At 53.5% G+C, this 22,776-nt stretch overlaps 3 protein-coding genes across 3 annotated transcripts in view; 2 read left to right on the top strand and 1 right to left on the bottom strand.

Annotated features, from left to right (window-relative positions):
• Positions 1–3,273: 3,273 nt before the first annotated feature.
• LOC308645287 (Krueppel-like factor 1) lies at positions 3,274–6,569 on the top strand (the record flags this gene model as incomplete). The annotated part of the gene is made up of 3 exons (XM_081287344.1): positions 3,274–3,360; positions 3,941–4,766; positions 5,967–6,569. 3 exons carry the CDS (start codon positions 3,274–3,276, stop codon positions 6,140–6,142), a joined length of 1,089 nt encoding a protein of 362 aa, XP_081143470.1. The 3' UTR covers positions 6,143–6,569.
• A 610-nt stretch (positions 6,570–7,179) lies between these two features.
• Positions 7,180–9,541, top strand: LOC308645195 (deoxyribonuclease-2-alpha-like). Its single transcript, XM_081287279.1, has 6 exons — positions 7,180–7,455; positions 7,597–7,777; positions 7,879–7,957; positions 8,154–8,318; positions 8,406–8,603; positions 8,998–9,541. Exons 1-6 carry the CDS (start codon positions 7,361–7,363, stop codon positions 9,336–9,338), a joined length of 1,059 nt encoding a protein of 352 aa, XP_081143405.1. The 5' UTR covers positions 7,180–7,360; the 3' UTR covers positions 9,339–9,541.
• Positions 9,542–9,851: 310 nt separating this feature from the next.
• Positions 9,852–22,776, bottom strand: part of LOC308645808 (microtubule-associated serine/threonine-protein kinase 1-like) — a gene marked incomplete at both ends in the record, with an annotated part of 23,975 nt that continues 11,050 nt past the window's right edge. Inside the window, 16 exons of the mRNA XM_081288211.1 lie at positions 9,852–11,110; positions 11,212–11,399; positions 12,572–12,708; positions 12,797–12,919; positions 13,188–13,417; positions 13,634–13,840; positions 14,164–14,408; positions 14,484–14,656; positions 15,430–15,539; positions 16,054–16,176; positions 16,343–16,444; positions 16,547–16,712; positions 16,849–16,981; positions 17,078–17,216; positions 20,169–20,377; positions 20,467–20,549. Coding sequence (XP_081144337.1) covers positions 9,852–11,110; positions 11,212–11,399; positions 12,572–12,708; positions 12,797–12,919; positions 13,188–13,417; positions 13,634–13,840; positions 14,164–14,408; positions 14,484–14,656; positions 15,430–15,539; positions 16,054–16,176; positions 16,343–16,444; positions 16,547–16,712; positions 16,849–16,981; positions 17,078–17,216; positions 20,169–20,377; positions 20,467–20,549 — 3,627 coding nt within the window. The remainder of the gene's footprint in view (positions 11,111–11,211; positions 11,400–12,571; positions 12,709–12,796; positions 12,920–13,187; positions 13,418–13,633; positions 13,841–14,163; positions 14,409–14,483; positions 14,657–15,429; positions 15,540–16,053; positions 16,177–16,342; positions 16,445–16,546; positions 16,713–16,848; positions 16,982–17,077; positions 17,217–20,168; positions 20,378–20,466; positions 20,550–22,776) is intronic.

Raw genomic sequence — 22,776 nt, 5'->3', positions numbered from 1 at the left:
ACACAGCAGGAAATCCATCACTACCCTGAAATGCCTGGGATTCCACACAGGTCTCCTGGTCACCTCCCTCCTCCTGTAGCTAGTGGCTTCTCTCCTCCTTTCCACCAAACCCTCCTTCCCTGGTGCTGGAATGGGGCGTTGGAGTTCTCTGATGCTCTTTAGGGGTGAAGGAGCCATGACAACATACATGCTGGAAAACCCAAGTTGAGATTCAAACCTTGCTGCTGTAAGAAATCTATCATTCCTCCTGGCCACACACTCCAAGGAACTTTGTTTCCCAACCAGATGTCACCTAACCCCTAGACCCCTGTCTTCTTGCCTCATCTTGAAGAGCCAAACATGTCTGTGTAGTGCCTTATCTTAAACAGAGATCTCTCCCCAAGAGAAACTTTGCCTTCCTCTCCATAAAACCACTCCAGTTACAATCAGTTTATTTCACTGAGATGAAATACACATCACATTAACCATTCTAAAGTGTAAAATTCATTAGCACAGGCATGTAATTTGGCTGGCTGGGTCATTTTTAACTTTTGAGGAACCATCAAACTTTTCCAGGGCTGCAGTTGTGACTTGTGGTACAGTGCTTGCCTAGCATGTGTGAGGCCCTGGGTTCTATCCTCAGCACCACAGAAAAATAAATGAAGTAAAATAAATAAATAAATAAATAAATAAATAAACTTTTCCAGCTGGGTGAGGTGGCACATACTTGTAATCCGAGCTACCTGGGAGGCTGAGGCAGGAGCACTACAAGTTCATGAAAGCCAGCCTCAAGAACTTAGCAAGATTGTCTCAAAAAACAAAAAGGGCTGGGGATGTAGTTCAGTGTGTGGGGCCCTGGGTTCAATCCCCCACCACAAAACAAAATAAGCAAAAAGCACCTGTTTTCCATAGTGGCTGTACCACCAACAGTGTGATTTCCCACGGTTCTGATTTCTCCACGTCCTCACCAACACTTCCATTTTGTTCTTATAATTCTCTTTATTATCTAGTTCACAGTGTTGGAGATTTAACCCAGGGCTCTGGGCATGCTATGCATGCACTCTGGTCCTGAACTGCACCTCCAGCTCTATTATATTTTATTGTTGAGATGGCATCTGGCTGTGTTTCAGAGGCTGGTCTCCAAGCCCTGGGTTCAAGTGATCCTCCTGCTTCAGCCTCCAACTACCTGGGACTACAGGTGTGCACCACTATGCCTGGCTATTTTCCATCTTTAAAAAATTACAGCCATCCCAGTAGTTGTACCAACCCTGCTTTTTGCCTTTCCCTTCTACCCCAGGGTATGCAAATTTTTTAAAATTTTTTTTATTACTGTGCGTGTATGTGTGTATATATATATATATATATGTGTGTGTGTGTGTGTGTGTGTGTATATATATATATATATAAATTTAGAGACAGGGTGTCACTAACTTGCTTAGCACCTTGCCATTGCTGAGTCTGGCTTTGAACTCACAATCCTCCTGTCTTAGCCTCCTGAGCCACTGGGCTTACAGGTGAGCGCCACCGTGCCCAGCTTTTTTTTTTTTTTTTGTCTTTTTTGTGTGATGTGTTTATGGCACACTATGACTGGTTTGTGGTGACACATCCGTGTCTGGGTGAAGCTGTGTGCTGTATTAGGATGTTTGATTCCATGTCCCTGTGATTGCCTGTGCTTGGCTGCTTGCGCCCCCTATGGTTTGGCAATGGTAACTCTAAATTCGTGGCTACATATTGTGTCTGGGGCAGGTAGTGTGCTATTCAAAGTGCAGGTTTTGGGGAGGATGTCTGTGATTTTATGATGTATGGTTGTGTGCATGACTCCATCACTATGTTTGTGGACAGCTGTGCGCAGCCACGTTTTATTTTTTTGTGTCTGAGGCCACCTCTGTTTTAGGGGGTTGTGCGACGTCAATAGTTATAATAACAACATACCCAGGAATCTCCGTGTGTCTACTTGGTTGTGGCCAAACTGTATCAGTGGGATGGTGTAACTGGGATTTTTTTCAGCACCTGTCATTATGAATTCTGCATCTCAGGACTGTGTCTGTAAATATTGTGCAATGCTAAACAATATAGTATCAACAACTGTTTGCATAGCATTTACAGTGCATTAAGTATTATAATTAATCTGGAGATGATTTAAAGTATTTAAAGGCTGTAAGAAGATTGTATACAAATAGTGCCATTTTGTATAAGGGACTTGAACATCTGTGAATTTTAAAATCTGGGAGGGGGGTCCTGAACCAATCCCCTGTGGATATGGAAGGATGACTATATATGTACAGAAACCCTACTTTCTGTGTGGTTTCCTGGACTAAGAGATCAGGAACTTGTGTCACTATGTAATTGCATGGCTATGTGTAGCTAGGAACTGTTTCTGGGGCGTGAGGTTGTGTGCCTATCCAAGCTCCCGAGGCACCAGAGTGGAGGCCTCTCTTGCAGAACCTCAGTGTGGTTCATTCATCGAGCAGTGGCCAGGCCCAGAACCAGGGTTTGGGTCTCCTGCTTGATCCAACATCCCATCCCTGCCCCCATCACCTTGAAACAACTGTAACTGCACCAGCCTCCCCTTCCCCATAGTTCCATGCAGTGCCCACTGAGAGTCAGTGGTAGGCAATGGTTGGCTGATTGGCAGGGGCTCCCTCCCACCACAGGGTTCAGACCCTGAGAGCTCACATCCCAGTCAGTATGAAACCAAGCTAGTTTGCAGACCCAACCTCCAGCCCTCCCCCTCACTGGGGACACAGCTCTGGGTGTTCTGGGCCCCCACCTGATAGCAACCTCCGACATCTGGTGTGTCTGATAATGCCTGGCAGGGAGTTCGTGCCAAGTCCCGCCATCAGCACGGTTGCTGCTGTTTATTGGGGAGGGGAAGGGCTGCAGAGTCCTATTGGGGAACAAGGGGGTCCCACAGCCCCTTCCCAGAATATGCATTCTGTCACTTGCCCTTTCTCCAGAAAGGTAAACTGAGAACAGGCCTCTAAGCTTCTCCCTTTTTGAGGACTCAGTGCCTCTTTACCCAGCACCTGCACCCTCAATCCCAGGACCCCCCCACCACTGACATCTGACTTAGCTTTGAAAACAGAATCAGTCTTTCAGGCCCAGCCCCAAACAGTAGGAGGTGAGGTCCGTTCCCCTGAAACAGTGACCCCTGCCTTGTCTGTGCCTTATCAAGGGCTGCAGCCAATCAGCTGAGGGCTGAGAGGAGCCCTCCAAGGGGCCCAGAGAGCCTCAGAGCCCACGAGGCAGCCAAGGGAGAGGAGGCCTGAGGTGCGGGGTGAGCACCAGCCAGCCATGGCCACAGCTGAGACTGCCTTGCCCTCCATCAGCACGCTGACGACCCTGGGCCCCTTCCCGGACACCCAGGAGGACTTCCTTAAGGTGGGGTCAGGTGGGATCCAGGTGGGCTGTCCACAAGTCACTGCTGTAGCCACAGGTTTTTTTTTGGGGGGGTTAGGCCTGCATTTTGCCTTGGTATTCTCCTCCATCAAGGTCTAGGGGGTTCTGAGGTTTGGGATGGGGCCTATTTCTGAAATGGAAAACTGAGGTGTGAGCTGAACCCCTTGTGTGTTTAGGCTCAGAAGGACAAACAATGAACCCAATATCAATTGGAAAGAGTAAAGCTATCTGGGGTTTTTCCAGGCCTTGGGACTTAATCTTATTGGGAGATGGGGAAGGAGAGGGAGGGTCTGGGGGGGAACTGAGTCAAGGCTGGGTTTCCCCAACTCAGCCTCCCATCCCCAGTTCTACCACCCTTCCCCCATCCTGAATATGGCTGCAGATAAAGGAAGTCTTATCTTCTCTCTCCAGACAGACCTATGGACCTCTGTCTCTGGAGCTGAAGGAGAGTTAGGGGGGTAGTTTGGGGTATGACAGTCAGAAGCCTCTGGCCAGCCACTGTCCCTGGGTAAAGTACCCCGCGGTGTCTGCTGAAGTCTCAAGCTGTGCGCTCCCTCTCCAGTGGTGGCGTTCCGAGGAGGCACAGGACATGGGTCCAGGTCCCCCCGACCACACGGGGCCACCCCTTTACGTGGGCATGGAGTCGGAAGACCAGCCTAGGGAGAATGAGGACAATGAGAAGGACGCGGCCGCCGACTGGGACCTGAGTCTTTTGCTCACCAACTTTCCGGGCCCGGAGCCGGGCGGTGAGCCCCGGACCTGTGCTCTGACGTCCAGTGAGGGCCCCGGGGCGCAATTCCCACCGCCGCCTGAGACTCTGGGCCCGTATGCCGGCGGCTCGGAGTTTTCGGCTGGGCTCTTGGGCTCCGAGGAGCAGGCAGGCTGGGTTCGCCCTGCCCAGGGGGCGACAGCTCCCAACCCCTTAGTGGCACCAGCCCTTGCCCCAGCCCCCGAGCCCAAGGCACTGCAGCTGCAGCCAGTGTACCCAGGGTCAGGTGCGGGCTCCTCGGGTAGCTACTTCCCGCGGACCGGGTTTTCAGTGCCCGCGGCTCCGGGCGCCCCCTACGGGCTGCTATCGGGGTATCCCGCGCTGTACCCAGCGCCGCAGTATCAAGGGCACTTCCAGTTCTTCCCCGGTCTCCCGGCGCCTTCGCCTGCCCCCGTCGCGACCCCATCCTATCTGAATTGCCTGGGACCCGGGACGGTGGGCACGGGACTCGGGGGCTCCGCAGGAGACTCAGGAGTAACTACAGACGTCGCTCCATCAAAGCGCGGTCGGCGACCGTGGACGCACAAGAGGCAGGCTGCGCACACGTGCGCGCACCCGGGGTGCGGCAAGAGCTACACCAAGAGCTCCCACCTGAAGGCGCATCTGCGCACGCACACGGGTAAGGGGGCGGGGCCCGGGCGCGCAGCCGGGTTAGGACAGGACCCCAGAGCAGAGCCCCGCCGCAGAGCGAGAAATTAAGAAGGGCGAGGGGGCTAAAGGCGAAGTGCAGGCCGGAGGGCAGGTTCTGGACGGCAGAGGCAGGGCTACAAGCAGAGTCACAGCAAGGGGCGGGGCCGAGTGAGCGGGGAGGAGATCTGGAACTTTCTGGGCAGAGCCAGAGAGCGCAGCACCAACGCTGGAGGAGGACCGGGCAGAAAAAGGGCCTGGAAAATTGGGGGAGCGTTTCAGTACTGGGGGCCGACTCGTAAGAGCTGCGCCAGGGCTGGTCGGAGGGGCAGAAGTCCGGACGAGGGGTGCAGCTAGAGAAGGGACTGAGGGGAGGGTTCAATCTGGAATGCCAGAGCCACTGAGGCCATGCCCAGTGTTTCCAGGCACGTGTTTGCTTGGTGAGGCGTGGCTAGGACCCAGCAGGATAAGATGGGTATAATCAGTTTCAGGGTCGACTCACTGGGGAAAGGCCTCGACTTCCAAGCAGGTCTAGAGCGGAAGAGGGGAGAGCTGGGAGACAAAAGGCATAAAAAGGCACTGGGAATGTGACTCAGTGGTAGAGCATTTGTCTGGAATGCTTAAGGCCTTTGCTGCAATTCCCATCACCACCACCACCAACAACAACAAAAAGAAAAAGTTAGGTCCCGGGAGTGATAGACAAGGGTTAGGCCAAGTGTATACTGTCCCTCAAGTGCAGCGAGGAGATCATAACCACTGGACACAAGGCCTGGAACACGGAGGTGAATTTCAGGGTTCAGACACCAAGGTCAGGGGCGAGGTTACACAGCTGCTAAGGGCTCCCTGGTGCAAGAAAGGGCCTGGACTATTGGAGGCAAGACAGAAGGACGGGGTTGGGGCTGTCCTAGGACAGGGTACTAGGGCATAGGAAGTGAGGACAATGGTGTAGGGTGCAGGCTTGGGCCCAGGAAATGAGAGAGTGTGTGAGCCAGTTGGAGGTATAGAGGAAGAAGAAGGGTGCATACACCGGCAGGCCCCTGAAAATGAGTGTTCCTTTAGTATTATACCCTAGATACCTCACTTGCCCCATCCTAGTTCTGGCCCAGGCTGAGAAAAGGGATGTTACCTGATGCAGCAGACCCAGGGACAGGGTGGGTCAGACAGTGGCACTCACAGCTTCCTTGCCCCTTAGGAGAGAAGCCATATGCCTGCTCGTGGGATGGCTGCGGCTGGAAGTTTGCACGCTCTGATGAGCTGACCCGTCACTTCCGGAAACACACAGGACTTCGTCCTTTCAGCTGCCAGTTCTGCCCGCGTGCTTTTTCACGCTCCGACCACCTAGCCTTGCACATGAAGCGCCACCTTTAAGCCCTGCCCTGGTACTTGGATCTTGCCAGGAACTGGGGAATGTAAAAAGTGGATCCATGCAGGGTTGTTTTCCCAAGGACAGAGGACCCTTGTTTGGACTCCACAAATCCACGGAAAGATCAAGAACTGACACAGACAAACCTAGGGGAGTCTCCAACCAAAGGGAGCCACACAGAAATATCTAACAGTCACACAGACCCAGTGCAACAGACCATCAAATAAATGGGACTCAGACCAGCTTGCAGGAAGCCCTGGACAGCGGGAGGTGGGTGGTGTGAGGTTTCCCAGAGACCCGGGGCCTGCAAAGGGGCTTCATGCCAATGCTCATGAAGCTCCACATCAGTTGGGAATGATTATGGGTCCTATAAAAATGCCCTTCCTATATAAAGCTTCCTCGTTGACCTGACTGGATTATGAGTGTTGGAAGCTGGAAGGAAGTTGTACCACCAGAGGTGATATGGGGTAGGGGGTACACATCCTCATCTAAACTTCGATATCCCCTCACTAACGATGACCTGGGCCTTCCGGGCACTGCAGGGCTTTGTCATCCCCTTTCCACTTCTAAGACTAAGCACCGTCCTGTATCCTGTCTTGAGCTCTGGGGACATTCACAACGACAGTGTCCCTCCATTTAAGAATCCTCAGACCGGCCCCAAAACTTCATCACGATCCAAGGTGACTCAGCTAGCTGGGGGGGGGGGGGGGGGCTGAGAAAAGATGCAGAATGAAAACAGAGAAGAAGGGGAGTATCAGTCCCCTTAAGAGAACATAGGTGACAAGAGCTGGGCCTAACTTACAAGGCAAGAAAGTGGAGGAAACCCAAACTTGTGCCTGATTCAGATGCGGAAGCTAGAGAGGGTTCCAAAAGAAGAGTGGTCTGAGATTAGCCTCCCAGAGAGAAACCGGGGCGGGACTCCCACAGAGGCCCCATCAGAGACGGCTCACCGGACCGCCCCGCCCTAAGGGGGCGTGGTGAGAGGTGGAGTCTGCGCCGCGGCTGGCCCTGTGGAGGGCGGGCCTGCGGGGAGGCGCCGCCTGGAGGGGAGCCCCGCCCTTGCAGGGGATGGGAGGCTGCCTTTCCAAATCACTGCCTTGGTTCTCAGAGGCGGAGTCTCCACCCTCGAGGTGTTTCCGCCCAAGTTTGGGGAAGTAAGGGCCTCTAGGAACTTGTGACCCGGTTCCCCCCTGTCTCAACCCAGATTCCTCAATTCCAGCCCCATGGCAGCGCTGAATCGGCTGCTGCTGGTCGCTCTGCTGTGGGTCCCTGCCGGGGCCCTGAGCTGCTATGGGGACTCGGGGCAGCCTGTGGACTGGTGAGCCAGCAGGCCACGGGGCTGGGAGGGGACAAGGTGCGGGAGAGCCGCCGGGAGCCTCTGGCGTTGCTGGGTGGTTCCATGAAGCATGGAGCTTCTTCTCTTTCCCTTCTCCTTTTCTGTGCCTTCCCCAACCTCCAGGTTCGTTGTCTACAAGCTGCCAGCCCACAGCCACCCTGGGGATGCGGTCTGGAGGGGAATGCGGTACAAATACTTGGACGAGAAATCAGGGGGTTGGCGCGACGGCGCGGGGTCCATCAACAGCTCCACAGGGGCCGTGGGCCGCAGCCTGCTGCCGCTGTATCGTGGCAACACTAGCCAGGTGAACGATGCTGTCCGAACCTGGGTGTGAGACTCTAGGAGAGGCCCCGCCTGGGGGGAACCTTTAGGTTACTCCTCTCTCCCCCCAACCCCCCATCCCAGCTGGCCTTCCTACTCTACAATGACCAGCCGCCTGACTCCAGCATGGTTCAGGACTCTTCCAGCCACGGGCATACGAAAGGTGAGTCCTGGTCTGGGAGCTAAGGAGGGGCCCTGTTTCCTTATGCATTTTTTCCTAAGCTAACATTTGACCTCATGGAGGGTGGGTATCTGTTCCCTGCCTACACTCTCTCTCCAAGACCCCATGCAAAATTCAGATAATCTTGCTTGAGGGGGAATACTTTGAGCAGTCCCCTGATCCCTTTCTTCTGGTTCAGGCGTCCTGCTCCTGGACCAAGAAGGGGGCTTTTGGCTGGTTCACAGCGTGCCACGTTTCCCTCCACCCACCTCCTCTGGTGCATACAGCTGGCCTCATAATGCTCAAACATATGGACAGACTCTCCTCTGTGTGTCTTTTCCCCTTTCCCTGTTCTCAGAGATTGGTGAGTAGAGTTAGCAAGGTAAGTCCAAATTCCCTGATCAAAAGTTGGAATGATCAGCCTCACGTTTCCTTCTTCCTTGTCCTCCAGGCAGGCAACTGACCTACACCTACCCCCTGGTCTATGACTTCAAGCTGGATGGTGTCATTGCCCAGAAACTCCCCATCCTGGAGAAAGTGGTCAGTGGCTCCCATGTTACCCAAGAACCCTGGAACAGCAGTGTAACACTGGTGACACAGGCAGGGACTGCTTTCCAGAGCTTTGCCAAATCTGGAAAGTTTGGAGATGGTAAGCCTTGAGGCTGGGGGTGGTGTGTTCTTTGTGGAAGGGCAATCTGGTGTAGCCACGGCTTAGAACAAACCAAGATCAGGTTTCTTTGGCAGCCATAATCACATGAGAGGTAAACAACCATCAGGGTTCAGATTTTGATTTCTGGCTGTGTGATGTGTGATTTCATCTGAGCCTGTTTTCTTGTCTGAAAATGGGAACACCGATGCCTACCTTAAAGCATGGTTGTGAATGAAGTGATGCACATAAAGTCTTTGGTAAGGGCCATTGATGTTAATGTTGTCATTCTTGCAGTTGATGAGAATTGACAATTGAGCCCAGAGACAGGGAGTGACCTAGGGAATCTCTAGCATTGGCCCTGCCCCTGGCCATGTCCTCTTTCTATTTTCTGCAGACTTGTATTCAGGCTGGTTGGCCGCAGCTCTTGGCAGCAACCTGCAGGTCCAGTTCTGGCCAAATTCTAGAGGCACCCTGCCCTCCAACTGTTCAGGGACCCAACACGTTCTGGATGTGACCCAGATAAGCTTCCCTGGACCAAGTGGACCAAGCTTCAATGCCACAGAGGACCACTCCAAATGGTGTGTGGCCCCAGAAGGGCCCTGGGCCTGTGTGAGTGACATGAATAGGAACCTCCGAGAAAAATATCGGGGTGGAGGCACACTGTGTGCCCAGCTGCCTGCCCTCTGGAAGGCCTTCCAGCCCCTGGTGAAAAACTGGACACACTGTATAGAATAGAGCAGAGTCAGCAGAACAAAAAACTAAGCCCAGAAGAACAAAGAACTAAGGCTTGGGAACAAGTTTGGATTTGAGTTTGAATCCCAGTTTAGCCCCCTCTTAATTGTGTGACCTCAATTATGTGCCTTAGTCTACAAATCTACAAAATGGAGATTGTAATACTCCACTCAGGATTGTTGAATAAAAGGAAATCCTTTGGATGATGCTATTGACTTTTTCTTCAGGTAGGCATTAGGACACAGATTAGACACCCCATCCTCTTCTCTTCCTAAGAGTCTGGATACAGCTGGTGCATAAGTGTGCTACTCAAAATTCACCTCCCCTTTCCATGGTAGCCAGGACCAGAGTTCCACCTCCAAACGGGCACAGGGGCATGGGGGCTGGCACGTGTGTCTCCCTTGCCAGGGGAGAAAGGGTGAGCCCCAGAGAGCTCACACAGCACAGACGCACTTTATTTATATGTGTACATATGTATAGGATGGCTGTACAGCACAGGACCAACGGCCTCCTTGGCTATGGACCTGGGGGTGCTGGGCTGGATGCCCCTTTTTTGGTCAGGCCTGCTGGAGGCACAGCTTCAACAGGGCACTGGGAAGTCGGCCCTACTTCAGGCTTGGTGCCTGGGACCAGGAGGGAAGTGGGTGGGGCTGGGGGCCCTGCACTGCTGGGCGCATTCTTGGTTGGGGCTAGCATGGGTGTCTGAGGGTCTGGGGAGAGCTTGGGGGAAGCCGGCTTGGAGCGAGTTCCGCTCAGCGTGGTCCGCTCCTCCACCACCTCCAGGACCCAGCGCTCCCGGCCCCGAGGGGCCTCCTGTGCAGAGGGCGCCTGGGAGGTGGGTTCCTGTAAGCCCTTGGAGTCCGTGCCTGGAGGCTGGGACGCCTCTGCCTTAACCCCCAGCCTCACTGGCTCTACCACAATGGGCACCAGGGGCGTGCCAGCCTCTCCTGAGCTACTTCGCCGGCCTGTCTCGTGTTCCTGCACAGGGCTCAGCGCCGCCTTGGCCACGGCCCTTGCCACCCCGCCCGCGCCGTCTTCCGTCTGAACGCTCTGGTGCCGCGTGCAGCCCGGGTCCCGCTCCAGGGTCCGGCCCCCGGGGGTTGTAGCACGGGGAGGAGTGCAGGCTTCAGCCCCGCCAGGGGACTCCTTCTCCTTGCTGGATATCGGTAGCCTGGGAGCACCATCGGGAAGCAACGGGTCCGCGCTCAAGCTCAGGGGCGACTCCTGGCGGCCCAGGCGACGGACGGCGACTTGACGGGTCGCTCCAGGACCCTCGATGGGAGGCGTCTCACCATCGGACTCTGCTAGGCTATGCAGCGCCAGCTCGCCGTGGAAGTCCTTGCGGAAGTCTGGGTGGCCCACCTCAAGGCTGTGTTTGCGCAGTGCGCCCTTCTTGTCGGCGCCCAGCGAGGCCCCCAGCTTCTCGGCTGACTGCACGCGCTTGAGGAGCGGCGAGCGCGGAGGCTCGGCACTCTTGGGGCGCGGACGTACGACGGGCGGCGATGAGTGCAGTTTGGCTGGGAAGCTCTGTGTGGTATGCGAGCTGCCTACCGTGTGGCCAGGCAGCGGAGGGGGCGACGCCTGCGTGGGAGACGGCGTGTGCGCCAGTGGCGACAAGGGGATGTTGCCAGCTGACTTGCATCGAGCAGAGCGGTACTGGCGATGGAGCTTCGGGGACAAGCCATGCAAAGTGCTGGGCCGGATGTGGTGCGAGGCCGACGACGCTGGCGAGTTGGGTGTGCTGGAGGCCGGCGAGCTACTCTGGGATGAGGCGCCTGCGTGCCAGGGAGATGCAGCGCTCAGTGAGCACCGCCACCAGTGGCCACTGATAAGCCAGTGCCTCTCTCCCCCCACCCCACGCAGGTGCAAAACTTACCTAGGTAGGCGGAGTCAGGCGTGGAGCGGTAACTGTGTGTGGGAGAGCGCGCTGGCAGCCCATGTGTGGGCGAACCCGGAAGACTGTCGCTGGACGACAGTGAGCGGTTCAGTGACGACAGAGAGCGGCTAGTGTGCAGCAGGTTGGACTGCTTGGTGATCTTCCGAAAGAGGGAGCTGCGCTTCTTGCTGGGAGAAAGGGAGGGAAACATCCAACCTGGATCAAACTTCAGATTCTTGGCCCCTCCCACTTCTGGGCTGCACAGCAGCTGCTGTAATCTCTCTGAGTTTCTAGTACTTCCTCTACAATCAAGGCAGAATTTCCCTGGTCTCAGTCCTGCCTGGCCACGCCCACTTTTGACCACGCCCACTCGTTGTTGGCCACTCCCAGTCCAAGCTAGAAACACCAATCCAAACAAAACCAACCTCTTCTGGATCCTCCCATATTCATAGCCCCACCCTCTCCTCCTACAACCCACCTATCAGGGTTAATTCACCTGATGCAGTCTAGTTTGGCTCCTCTCACTCAAATCCTCTCCTTAGTGTCCAGGCCAAATCCATTGATCAAAACAGCACTCTGGGGTCCTAAGGTGTAGTAGCTCAGTGGTAGAGCGCTTGCCTAGCATGTGAGGCCCTGGATTCGATCCCCAGTACCACGGAAAAACAAAAAACACCACTTCTATCCCCACCCACCTCACCCAGTTCCTTCAATCTTTGTATTTATAGCGCTGGGACTGGAACCCAGGGCCTTGCAGAATGGGCAAGCGCTCTACCAACTGAGTCAAATCCCCAGCCCTTCGCTCCTTCAATCTATAAAGAAATCATAGTCATGCCCTCCATAAGATCAGGGAAGGACCACATATACCACCATAGTCCCAGGAGATATATAGCCTAGTGTCACAGCTGTCTTGTTGTGTAAGTACATTCGTGGATGTTCACACAACAATGCAATCCCCTAAGGGAGCATTTATTAGAACGACTCCTGTCGTTTAGCCAACATAACTGTATTTCAGGTGGCTCAGTCTTGCCTGGTATGCTCGCTCCTGATAGAAATCTCTTAACCCAGCCTCTTTCTAAACACATCCAACAGAGCAGGACTATCTCCTGGACACACATGGCCACTTCTCCCTGCTCTCTCTGCTCCACATCTGAAGCACACCTGCCTACGACACATACCTCTCACCCAACCTGGCACTGCCTCCCTTCCTGGATTTCCCCCACTTTCCCAGCCCCTCTTACATTGTTGGTCCCCTTTGCTCTAGTCACCTGCCCATGCACTTCCCTTTGCCTGTCCTCACCTTGTCCCACCTCCTTAGCCCCTCCTACTGATCAAAGACTGGGCTATTTACAGCCCTGCCCACCTCTCCTGGCCCTCCTTGGCAGAGGGCCGCTTGTTCCTCCTGGCCATTTTGGCCTTGTAGCTGCTTCGCCTTGCGGGGCCAATTCGGATGGAGGTATTTTCAAAGGGTGTTGTGGTCACTGCCACCTTGTTGCCGCTCTAGGGGAGAAAGGGAAGGAATGATCTGCTGGAGAAGGCTCAGGTCTTCCTCACCCTCCACCCAGTGCAGGCCCCATCTTGCACTCACCTTAAGGATAAGCTCCACGACCTCAGGATGCACCATGCCATGCACAGGTTCCCCATTCACGTGGGTGATGAGGTCCCCGGCACAGAGGCCTGCCTCTTGGGCTGGGCCACCTTCCTCCACATGCTGGTGATGGGGAATCCCAAAAGGGCACGATTAACCGGAATAGTAATAAGAAAAGCTCCATAAGCTTATGTGCCAGACACCTGGCTCTACATGCACTATAGTCTTCATAACACCTTATGAAATAGTCATATTCTTCCCATTTTACAGATAAAGAAACTGAGGGTCAGAGAGGTAAGTTAAAGAGGGAGTCAAGGGGGATTCTTATCCAGAGGCCTTCTCTCTCCCCTCTCCTCACCCTTGGAAACAAATGTAACCCATAAGTGCTCACCCAAACAATATGGTGGACACTGTAGACATCTGAGTCACCCATGTAGACGCGGATGGCCCGTAGCGTGAAGCCATATTTTTTGCCTGATCGTTGGATGGTGATGGGGGAGCGGAGGCCACTGACAGCAGGTGAGTAGTCACGGCTGGGTGAGGAGTCCCGTGAGGATGGGTTGGAAGAGAGAGATCGTGGCGACATGGGACTAGCAAGGGGTGAGCTTCCATGTGGGTCCACTGCAGACATAGAACCATGGTCACAGGTCATGGCCAATTACCTACAGCTCTCCTAGTATTTGCTCCTCCCTCCTCCCTGTCAAAGTCCCAGAGCTGACTGTCATTGGTCCATCATGGAGCCAATCACTGTGGACAAGGAAAATGCAGTATTCTCATTGGCCTGTCCTGGCTCAAGTGGGAGTAGCCCCTCCCTTGATGGGTGGAACCCTGCATCACCTGCAGGAATCATGACAGACAAGGCTGTGGCTGAAGCTGACTTGATGACTTTGCCGCCTGTTCGAGAAGGCCGCTTTTCTACCGCAGGGTCCCCTGATAGCTGTTGGTGCCGTGCCCGGCGTAGAACCAGGTCATTGGTGGCCCTAGGGCCTGATGGGTCCCCATCCTTCAAGGGTGTGCAGAGGTCACCTGGGCGTGCACGCTCAGCTGCAACACAGAACAGGGGGGTTAGAGATCAGTCCAAGGCCAGGGACTTCTCACATGCTGTTCCCTGTGCCTGGAGTGCTCTTCCCACTTCTCCCCCCTGCTGGATTGTGATTTAACCGAGGTGGATAACATATACAGTCAGCACAGCTCCTGATACAGAGAAGTCCTCTGTTTCCGAGTCTGTCGCGTCAGTCCAAGCATAGTATCCGGTGTTCCTACTATTAATAAGCATTTCAGGATGGAGTATGACTAGTACTAGGCTCATTAAATGCTCAGTGTATCACCACTGGGGATTGGGGAAGGCAGCAGGAGAGGGGACTCACTGGCCTCAGGTTCCCCGGCGCTGGGAGTGCCTTCCCCTTGAGCCGCCTCTTTGGGGGCCCGCGCATCCAACGAGCCTGGGGGGTCGGAGCCGGGCCGAGGCCTGCGCAGCCGGGCCTCATCCTCATCCTCTTGGGGGGCGCTGAAGCGGCTGGGCTCCAGCAGCGCCGAGAATCGGCGACGCGCACCCAAGGGAGGACTGGCCTCCCCCTCCAGGAAACTGGCCTCAGACGCAGAGAAGCGCTTGCTGCGCGGAGGGGTCGTGGTCAGCGGAGACACGCCCCTATGCCCCGCCCCCAAACCCATCCATACCCCTGCTCACATCTCCGGAGAGCCCCCTCTCCAGGTCTTCTCACGGAGGGTCAGGCCGCCCAGCCCCTCCCGCTTGCCGGCCACCTTCTCGTCCTTGGCTCCTGGCTCCCGCTTGCTGCCCCCTGCGGCTGCTACAGGGGTCTTGGGCTCATGCTGCGACAGCTGTTCCATACTGCTATACACCTGCAAGGTGGGTAAGTGGTGGCGGGTCTGCCATCGCTCACAAGCCAATCAGCTTCCTGACACAGATGCGCCCAAACCACACTTCTCTTCCTGAGGGTCCCTGCCCAATTCCCTCCATATCTGACAATTGGGGCTGGGGTTGTGGCTCAGTGGTAGAGCGCTTGCCTAGCATATGTGAGGCCCTGGGGTTCGACTCTTAGCACCACATAAAAAACCAAATAAATAAAATATATTGTATCTGTCTACAACTTAAAAAAAACCACTTAAAAAAAATCCAACAATTCTTCAACTCAAGCCCTGCCCCACACAATTTAGGTCTGCCTAGTTCTAGGTCCCGCCAAAGACCTCAACCATCTGCTCTCTGTCCAGCCAATCTACCCAAGCCACTACCCAATTCGTGGCTATCCTCAACCAGGCATCCCTCTCCAAGTTTCTCCTCAAAGCTAGACCTTGGTCATCCTCATCCCAATCCTAACTGGACCTGTTCAACTTAACCCTGCCCCACTGTGAACCTCATTCGCACCAACTGTCCTGGTTCTCTTCAGACTCCACTCAATGCCAACAACCCCTGTACGCCCCGTCCTGACTATCCCCAGGCCTCTCCACTCGCTCACTCCCACCTGCTAAGTAACCTCCCAATACTCAGGCCTTGGGCGCCTGGGGCCCTGCTTCCCACGGCCCCTCTAGGCCTCATCCACCTGTTTCCCCAACCCTAGTCCCGCAGCGCAGCTGGTCTCGCCCTCACCCCCTCATCAAGCCCAGCCTTGACCCACCTTGCTAAAGCGCGGGGAGCAGGAGGAGAACTGGCGGATCTCTACGGGCTCCTCCTCCGTCGTGTCATCTTCGTCATAGGAGTTCACGTGGTGGTACCTATCGGAGCGGGCTGGGGACGGGGGTGACTGTGGATACCGGTCCATTCCTCAGAGTTCCACCCAGGTTCTTGCCGGGCCTCCAGGTGAGGCCACGCCCCTGCCACATTCTCGAAGGGGTTCAGGCTCCGCCCCCATCCTGGGTCCCTTCTCCTTTCTGAGAGGCACCACTCCACCCCAGAGAGGCCACACCCCCAGATCCCACTTAGAGAGCTCTGCCCCCTGGCACCCTTCAGAACAGCCCAGGCCCCCTCCTTTTGATTCCTAGTCCGATCCTCTGACCCCAGCCCAACCTCAGAACTCACTCACCCCTGACGGGACTCCACCCCTACCCGCAACCACAGTTCTCACTGGTTCTTGAACTAGCCCCGCCCCGCGACAGGCCACACCCCTTCGGTGTTCCCATTGGCCACGCCGCCTCAACTTCAGATTTCTTATCCAGGTGTCTCTAGGTTTATCCCAGACCTTACTGAGGTCCTGTCTTGGGACCCATCCTCCACCCAGGCCCCATCTCCTGTTGCCACTCACTGTCGAAATAGCTGGTGTCATCTTCGGACTCTAGGTGGGGGATGAACTCAGCCTTCTGCCTCAGCAGCCCCGTCCAGTCCAGGTCTCGAAAGAAACTGTGTTGCTTCACCTCAAAGGCACCACCTGGGAGGCAAGGCACTCCAGCAGCGGCTGCTGGCCAACCCAGCCCTTCACCCATGTTCCACCCCAAGGCCACCCCAAGGCCATGATACAGCCGGGCCTGGCTTCCGGTGTCCTGTTCCTCAACAGGCCCTCAGGCCTCAGCTCTCCTGCACAACAGATCCCTTACCTGCCCCAAGCCGGACTAGAGGGTTGGTCTGCAGGAGACTGGATATCAGGAGCTGGGCGTCTGTGGGCAGGGCCTCATCCCCCTCAGGCCACAGGATGTCATCTGCAAAGGTAATTGGAGCTGAGAGATCGCTTTGGGAGCCCATGGGGCCCCCATCCTACCCATCTACTCGTGCCCCCACCTGCTCACTTAGGAGGCACATACCACTGATGACCTGTCCAAAGAGCTCTTCCGGTGTGTCCCCGAAGAAGGGCACGCAGCCCACCAGGAACTCGTAGAGAATGATCCCCATGGCCCACCAGTCCACTGGCTTGCCGTAGCCCTGACGCAGGATGACCTCGGGCGCGATGTACTCTGGGGTCCCACACACCTGGGGGCAGGCGGTCAGCCCGCGCCCTGGCCGCAGGAGTGGCCTCGAGGGAGAACTGTGCCTCCCGCCAGGCCCTGGGCCCCTGAGGTCCTGCTGGGTCACTCCACCCTCGGTGACCCCCACGCCCGCCACACACCTGTTTGTCCAAGAATTCCCGGGCATCCTTCTCGATGTGGCCTTCATACAGGTTGGTGGTGAGGCTCATGAGCCCCATCTTGGAGAGTCCGAAATCCGTGAGCTTGATGTGACCCATGGAGGTGATGAGGAGACTGCAAACACACATGGGGGGCTCAGAGGTGGCTGTCCACTTCACCCCTAGCCTCCCAAGGGCCAGGGAGGAAGGGCTGGGTGAGTTCAAAGCTCACTTGTCCGGCTTGAGGTCGCGGTGCACGATGCCATAGTTGTGCAAATACTCTAGCGCCAGCACGGTCTCCGCGAAGTACATGCGGGCCATCTCCACGGGAAGCGCCCCGATATTCTTCAGCAGGGTGGCACAGTCGCCACCTGTGGGGCAGAGAATGGATGTGGGTGAAAATGCGGTACCCTGACCCAAATCCAAGGGCTAGACATGCACCACTGCATCAACGTTGTCCCACGATTCACTTTGCAGATAAGGAAACATGAACAACATTTCCAGTCCTTTTTAATTTAACTTTTGAGACAAGGTTTCACTGAGTTGCCCAGGCAGACCTTGAACTTGTGATCCTCCAGCCTCAGCCTCCTGAGCAGCTGGGATTACAGGAGGGTGTGCCACTGTGCCCAGCTTTTTTCCTTACAAGAGTTAGACTTCTCTCCAGGTGTATCACCTGGGTCAACTTGTAATGCAGGTTGTTCCAGGGAATAACCCTCAGAATTTTTGCTCTTTTTCTCACAAAGATTGCTAAACTCCTAAATGTAATCTGGGATCTGCTGACTTACAACCTTGCTCCCTCAGGGCCTGCAAAGAGAGCAGAGCCAAGAAATGATGAGATTCCTGTTGGAATGGTGAGAGAACCTACACACGCGCACTGCAGAAGGTGCTGTTGATTTTAGATCACATGAACCAGCTAGGAGTGGTGGCACATGTCTGTCATTCCAGCCACTTGGGAGGAGGCAGGATAATCACAAGTTTGAGACCAAAAAGAATGTCACCTGAGTCAAATATATTTTCCTTCCTCCTCCTTCTTCTTCTTTTTTTTTTTTTTTGCTTGAGTTAGATTTAGCTGGGCTTCAGACACTGACAAATGAGACTTTGAAGGCAGGGTCCAGGAATCTGTATTTGACCACAACCCCAATATATATATATATCTATATATATCTCAAACCCGGGGCACTTAACCACTGAGTCACACCTCCAGATTTTTTAAAAAATATTTTAGAGATAGGGTCTTGCTGAGTTACTTAGGGCCCTGCTAAGTTGCTAAAACTGGCTCTGAACTTGTGATCCTCCCGCCTCAGCCTCCTGAGCTGCTGAGATTACAGGAGTGCACCACTGTGCCCACCTCCAACTAATTCTTACACACAAATCTGCTGGGAACCACGGTGGGTTGATTTTAAATGATAATTTGGGCTGAGCCATGCTCAGGGGACCCTGAGTACACACCCCTCGGTGTGCTCAAGCCACCAGAGATCCCCACTGCAGCTGCTGCTCCACCTCCTCCTCCATGACCCGGGACTAGTGCAGCTGCCATTGCCCTGGTTTCCCTGCATCTGGCTGCCACTGAAGTCAAATAGATGTCCTTAAAACATAAGTCAGACCAGGTCAACTCTGCTTAAAACCCTGCGGTGGCTTCCTTTGCATTTGGAATGAGATCCAATGCCGCTCCAGGTGCCAAGGCCCTGCATGCCCAGCGCACCCCGCTCCCCACCAGGCCCCACTGGCCCCCTTGCTGCTGCTCCACACCCACACACTCTCTTTAGGAGATTTTGAGCCAAGAGATCACATTTCCTGGTGTAACCCAGGCCTCAAGAAGACCCCTGCCCACCCACATCTCCCTCACCTCCTTCAGCCTATGGTTCTCCTTCTATCCTCATCCAAAATTACCTTGTCTCCACAGACCAGAATGTGAGCTCCATGAGGGAGAGGTGTGTTTGTCTGTTGTCCCTCTGGGCCACCAGTGTCTTTCTAGCACAGCATATGCCAGAAGGGGGACAATGAGGACACTTGTTGAGTAACTGGATGGTGGACTAAGGCTTGGAAGTGACATAGCTCAGCCCTATGAGATGGTGTATTTGTCCTAATAAGCACACCATATATGTGTTCCAGGGGTGGCAGGGTTCCTACTGGGGTGAATACATGTGAATGGATGAATACACAGATGAAAAAATAATATATGTATTCATGATTGGATGAATGGATAAGTGGATTGATGGATGAACTGGTGGGTTAATGGAGGAAGCTGGCCAGCTAGACAGGATAGATAAATAAAGAGTAGAGCTATGATAGGTGATTGGTATGGTAGACAATAGATTAAGAATATAATAAAGAAATTGATGACAGATGATAGTAGAGAGATAAATGATAGATATAATAGAGATAGATATAATAGATATAGGATAGATAGATAAGATAATAGCCAGTGTAATGCAGAGATGGATGAAGAGATGGGAGCTAGAAGGGAAGTTTGGGTGAATAAATAAAAACATAAACAGTATATTGACAGATAGGTGATGGGTTAATAAATATACATACAGGTACAGATGGAATGATAGGCGGTGAGTGAGGCGGTGAATAAACAGGTGACTGAATGGAGGGCTGGATATATAAAAAGATGGATGGGTGAATAATAAGCACAAAATCCAGAGCCTCCGTTACCCTATGGGCCTGGGTTAATAATGTATCCATATCGGTTCATTAATTGTAATAAATTTACCACATTCATACAAAAAGAAAGATATGCGGTCACAGGAGGAAGTAAAGGAGAAGTATGTGGGAATTCTGCACTTTCCAAAACATTTTCCTGTAAACCTAAAATTCTTCTCAAAAAGCAAAAAGTCTCAATTTAAATAAAGGTGGAAGGAGTAAACAAAATTATGAGTGGTCAACAGATGGGGTGTAGAATAAGTGAATGCATGAAGGCCAGGCAGGGTGGCACACTCCTGTGGTCCCAGCTACTCAGGAGCCTGAGGCAGGAGGATAATTTGAGCCCAGGTGTTCCTCCTGAGCAACACTGTGAGACCCCATCGCAAATAAACAAGCCAATCAGTGAATAGGTGCATGGATGTAGGGGTAGAGAAATGGAATGTAAATGACTAAATGGAAGGACTGGTGGATGGGTAAAGGACATGGGGTGGCAGTATCTATATTGATGAAATAAAAAGCACATCGATAAACCAGTAGATGATTGGACAAATAAATAAAGGTAATGAATGGACGGGTCATTGACAAGATGGATCAACAGGTGGACAGTGCGGTGATCGCGGGTCACACGCCCCCGGCAGCCCTCGCGAGCCCAGCAGCCCCGCAGGCAGCCACACCTTCCACGTATTCCATGACCATGCAGAGGTGGCGCCGCGTCTCGAAGGAGCAGAACATGCCGACCACAAAGGGGTTCTCGGCGAAGGTGAGGATGTCGCGCTCCACGAAGGCCTGCTGGATCTGGTTGCGCAGGATCAAGTTCTGCTTATTGATCTTCTTCATGGCGAAGCGCTGCCGCGTGTCGCGGTGTCGCACCAGGTAGACAGCCCTGCAGGGGGAGAGAGCGAGGACCGGCCGTCACCTCCGAGACACCCGGCCTCCGCCACCCTTCCCCCGCCAGAGCCCCGGGTGGCTCACCCGTAGGCACCGTTGCTTATGAGCTTGATGGTATCGAAGTCACTCTCCCCGGGCGGTTTCTTGGCTTTGCTGCTGCTGCGGCCCTGCAGGGGAAAGCAGGAAGTCACCTTCGCCACCATCCTGACAGTGGGACTCCTTGTCATTACTGTTTCACAAATCGGGAAACTGGGCCACAGAGAGGGCGGGTGGGTCTGTCATCCAAGTGCCACAGTGAAGAATTAACCCAAGACTGGCTCTGGAGACCTGTCTGCAACTTCTTCCCTTAGGAAGAGCAGAACACCTGCAGAATTGGTTTAATAAGCCTGTAAGGGCTGGGCATCCGACTAGCAGACAGAGAGAAGGGTTGCGCAGGATCAAGTTCTGCTTATTGATCCCAGAATCAAGATCAAGAAGCCTAGGGATCGAAGAGGAGAATAGGCAAGGGATGGGAGGTAGAGTTAGAGCTTATAAGCTTAGGAAGGTTGCTTAACCTCTCTAAAATGGCAGAAAGGCAAATTCCAACTACCCCAGCAATGATACCACCATTCCATAGCTAGCAGATGAGATGGGGGAAAGAAGAAAACAAAACAAAAAAAAAAACAGAACCAAAGATTAACAAACTACACATCAACAGCCACAGATCAACAGAACTTTTACATCTCCATGTTGGGAGTGTAAAATAGCACAATGGGGGTGTTGTTCAGTGGTAGAGCACATGCTTAGCATACCTCAGGCCCTGGGTTCCACTCCCAGCACTACCAAAAGTAAATAAAAATAAAAGTTGTACAGCTGTTGGCCAAGGTGGTGCCTGCCAATTTGAGAAGCTGAGGCAGAGGGATCAAAAGTTTAATTTAGGCCTGGGGATGTGGCTCAAGCGGTAGCGCGCTCGCCTGGCATGCGTGCGGCCCGAGTTCGATCCTCAGCACCACATACAAACAAAGATGTTGTGTCCACCGAAAACTAAAAAATAAATATTAAAAATTCTCTCTCTCTCTCTCTCTCTCTCTCTTTAAAAAAAAAAAAAAAGTTTAATTTAGTGAGATGCTGTCTCAAAATATATATAGCTCAGGGGTAGAGTCCCACTGGGTTCAGGCCTTAGTACACACCCCCAAAAAAGTAAAGCTCCCCTGGAAGGTAATCTGGTATATATGAGAATTACAAATACTTGGTCTCCAATGCAGCAACTTCACTTCCGAATTTGTGCTACAGATGCTTATGCACATGTAAAAAACTGCTCATGGCCAGGCGCCGTGGTGCAAGCCTGTCATCCCAGCAGCTCAGGAAGCTGAGGCAGGAGGATCCCGGGTTCAAAGCTAGCCTCAGCAAAAGCGAGGCACTAAGCAACTCAATGAGACCCTGACTCTAAACAAAATACAAACTAGGGCTGGGGATGTGGCTCAGAGGTTGCATGCCTAAGATCAATCCCTGGCACACACACCCGCCTCCCCAAAAAAAGCACATGTACTATCATGCTCATTGCAAGGCTGGAAATAATGCCTATGTTCATCTACAGGAAACTGGTTTAATAAACCTGTAAGGGCTGGGCCTGGTGGTAGAGGCCCGAAATCTCAGGCTAAGGCATGAGGATTGCAAGTTTAAGGCCAGAGTGGTCAATTTAGAGCCTGTGTCAAAATAAAGGGCAAGGGTGTAGCCTCAGGGGTAGAGCTCTTGCCTAGCATGTGTGAGGTCCTGGGTTCAATCCCTGGTATCACCACCAAAAAATATATATGTATCTTGTATGATTCTAATGATGTAGTCTAAAAATATCTGACCCAAAACTGACAGAATTACATGGAGAAACTGCTCAAAACAAGGATTTAGGGGCTGGGGATGTGGCTCAAGTGGTAGCGCACTTGCCTAGCATGCGTGAGGCACTTGGTTCGATTCTCAGCACCATATAGAAACAAAATAAATATATTGTGTTCACCTAAAACTAAAAAATAAATATTAAAAAAACCCAAGGATTTAACATATATTTCAGAAGCAGCAGGTGAATCAGGCAAAAAAGAAAAAAAAAGAAAGAAAGAAAAGAATAGGAAATCCAGGTGCAGTGGCACATGCCTATACTCCTGGTACTCTGAAGGCCAAGGCAGGAGGATCCCAAGTTGAAGGCCAACTTGGGCAACTTAAAAAGACTCTGCCCCAAAATAAAATAAAGGCGAGTTGGGTGTGTTGCTCAGTGGTAGAGTGCTTGTGTAGCATGTGCGTGACCCTGGGTTCCATCCCCAGTACTGCAAAAGTCAACCAAACCGGAAGTTCTGCCAATGCTCTGGTGGAACAGGCGGCGCTATGTGGGGGCTACCCTGTGCTCTGGGGTGCTTGCCCCTCAGC

This window comes from Spermophilus citellus (genome assembly GCF_964194105.1).
Source record: "Spermophilus citellus genome assembly, chromosome: 3".
Taxonomy (NCBI): domain Eukaryota; kingdom Metazoa; phylum Chordata; class Mammalia; order Rodentia; family Sciuridae; genus Spermophilus; species Spermophilus citellus.
This window is presented reverse-complemented; position numbering and strand designations above follow the sequence as displayed.

Bases quoted from the DNA above. Each gene is read 5' to 3' on its own strand.
- LOC308645195 (XM_081287279.1), top strand. From the start codon at position 7,361: ATGGCAGCGCTGAATCGGCTGCTGCTGGTCGCTCTGCTGTGGGTCCCT. The intron at 7,456-7,596 runs GTGAGCCAGCAG...CCCAACCTCCAG, and splicing joins TCGGGGCAGCCTGTGGACTG to GTTCGTTGTCTACAAGCTGC. The intron at 8,604-8,997 runs GTAAGCCTTGAG...TATTTTCTGCAG, and splicing joins ATCTGGAAAGTTTGGAGATG to ACTTGTATTCAGGCTGGTTG.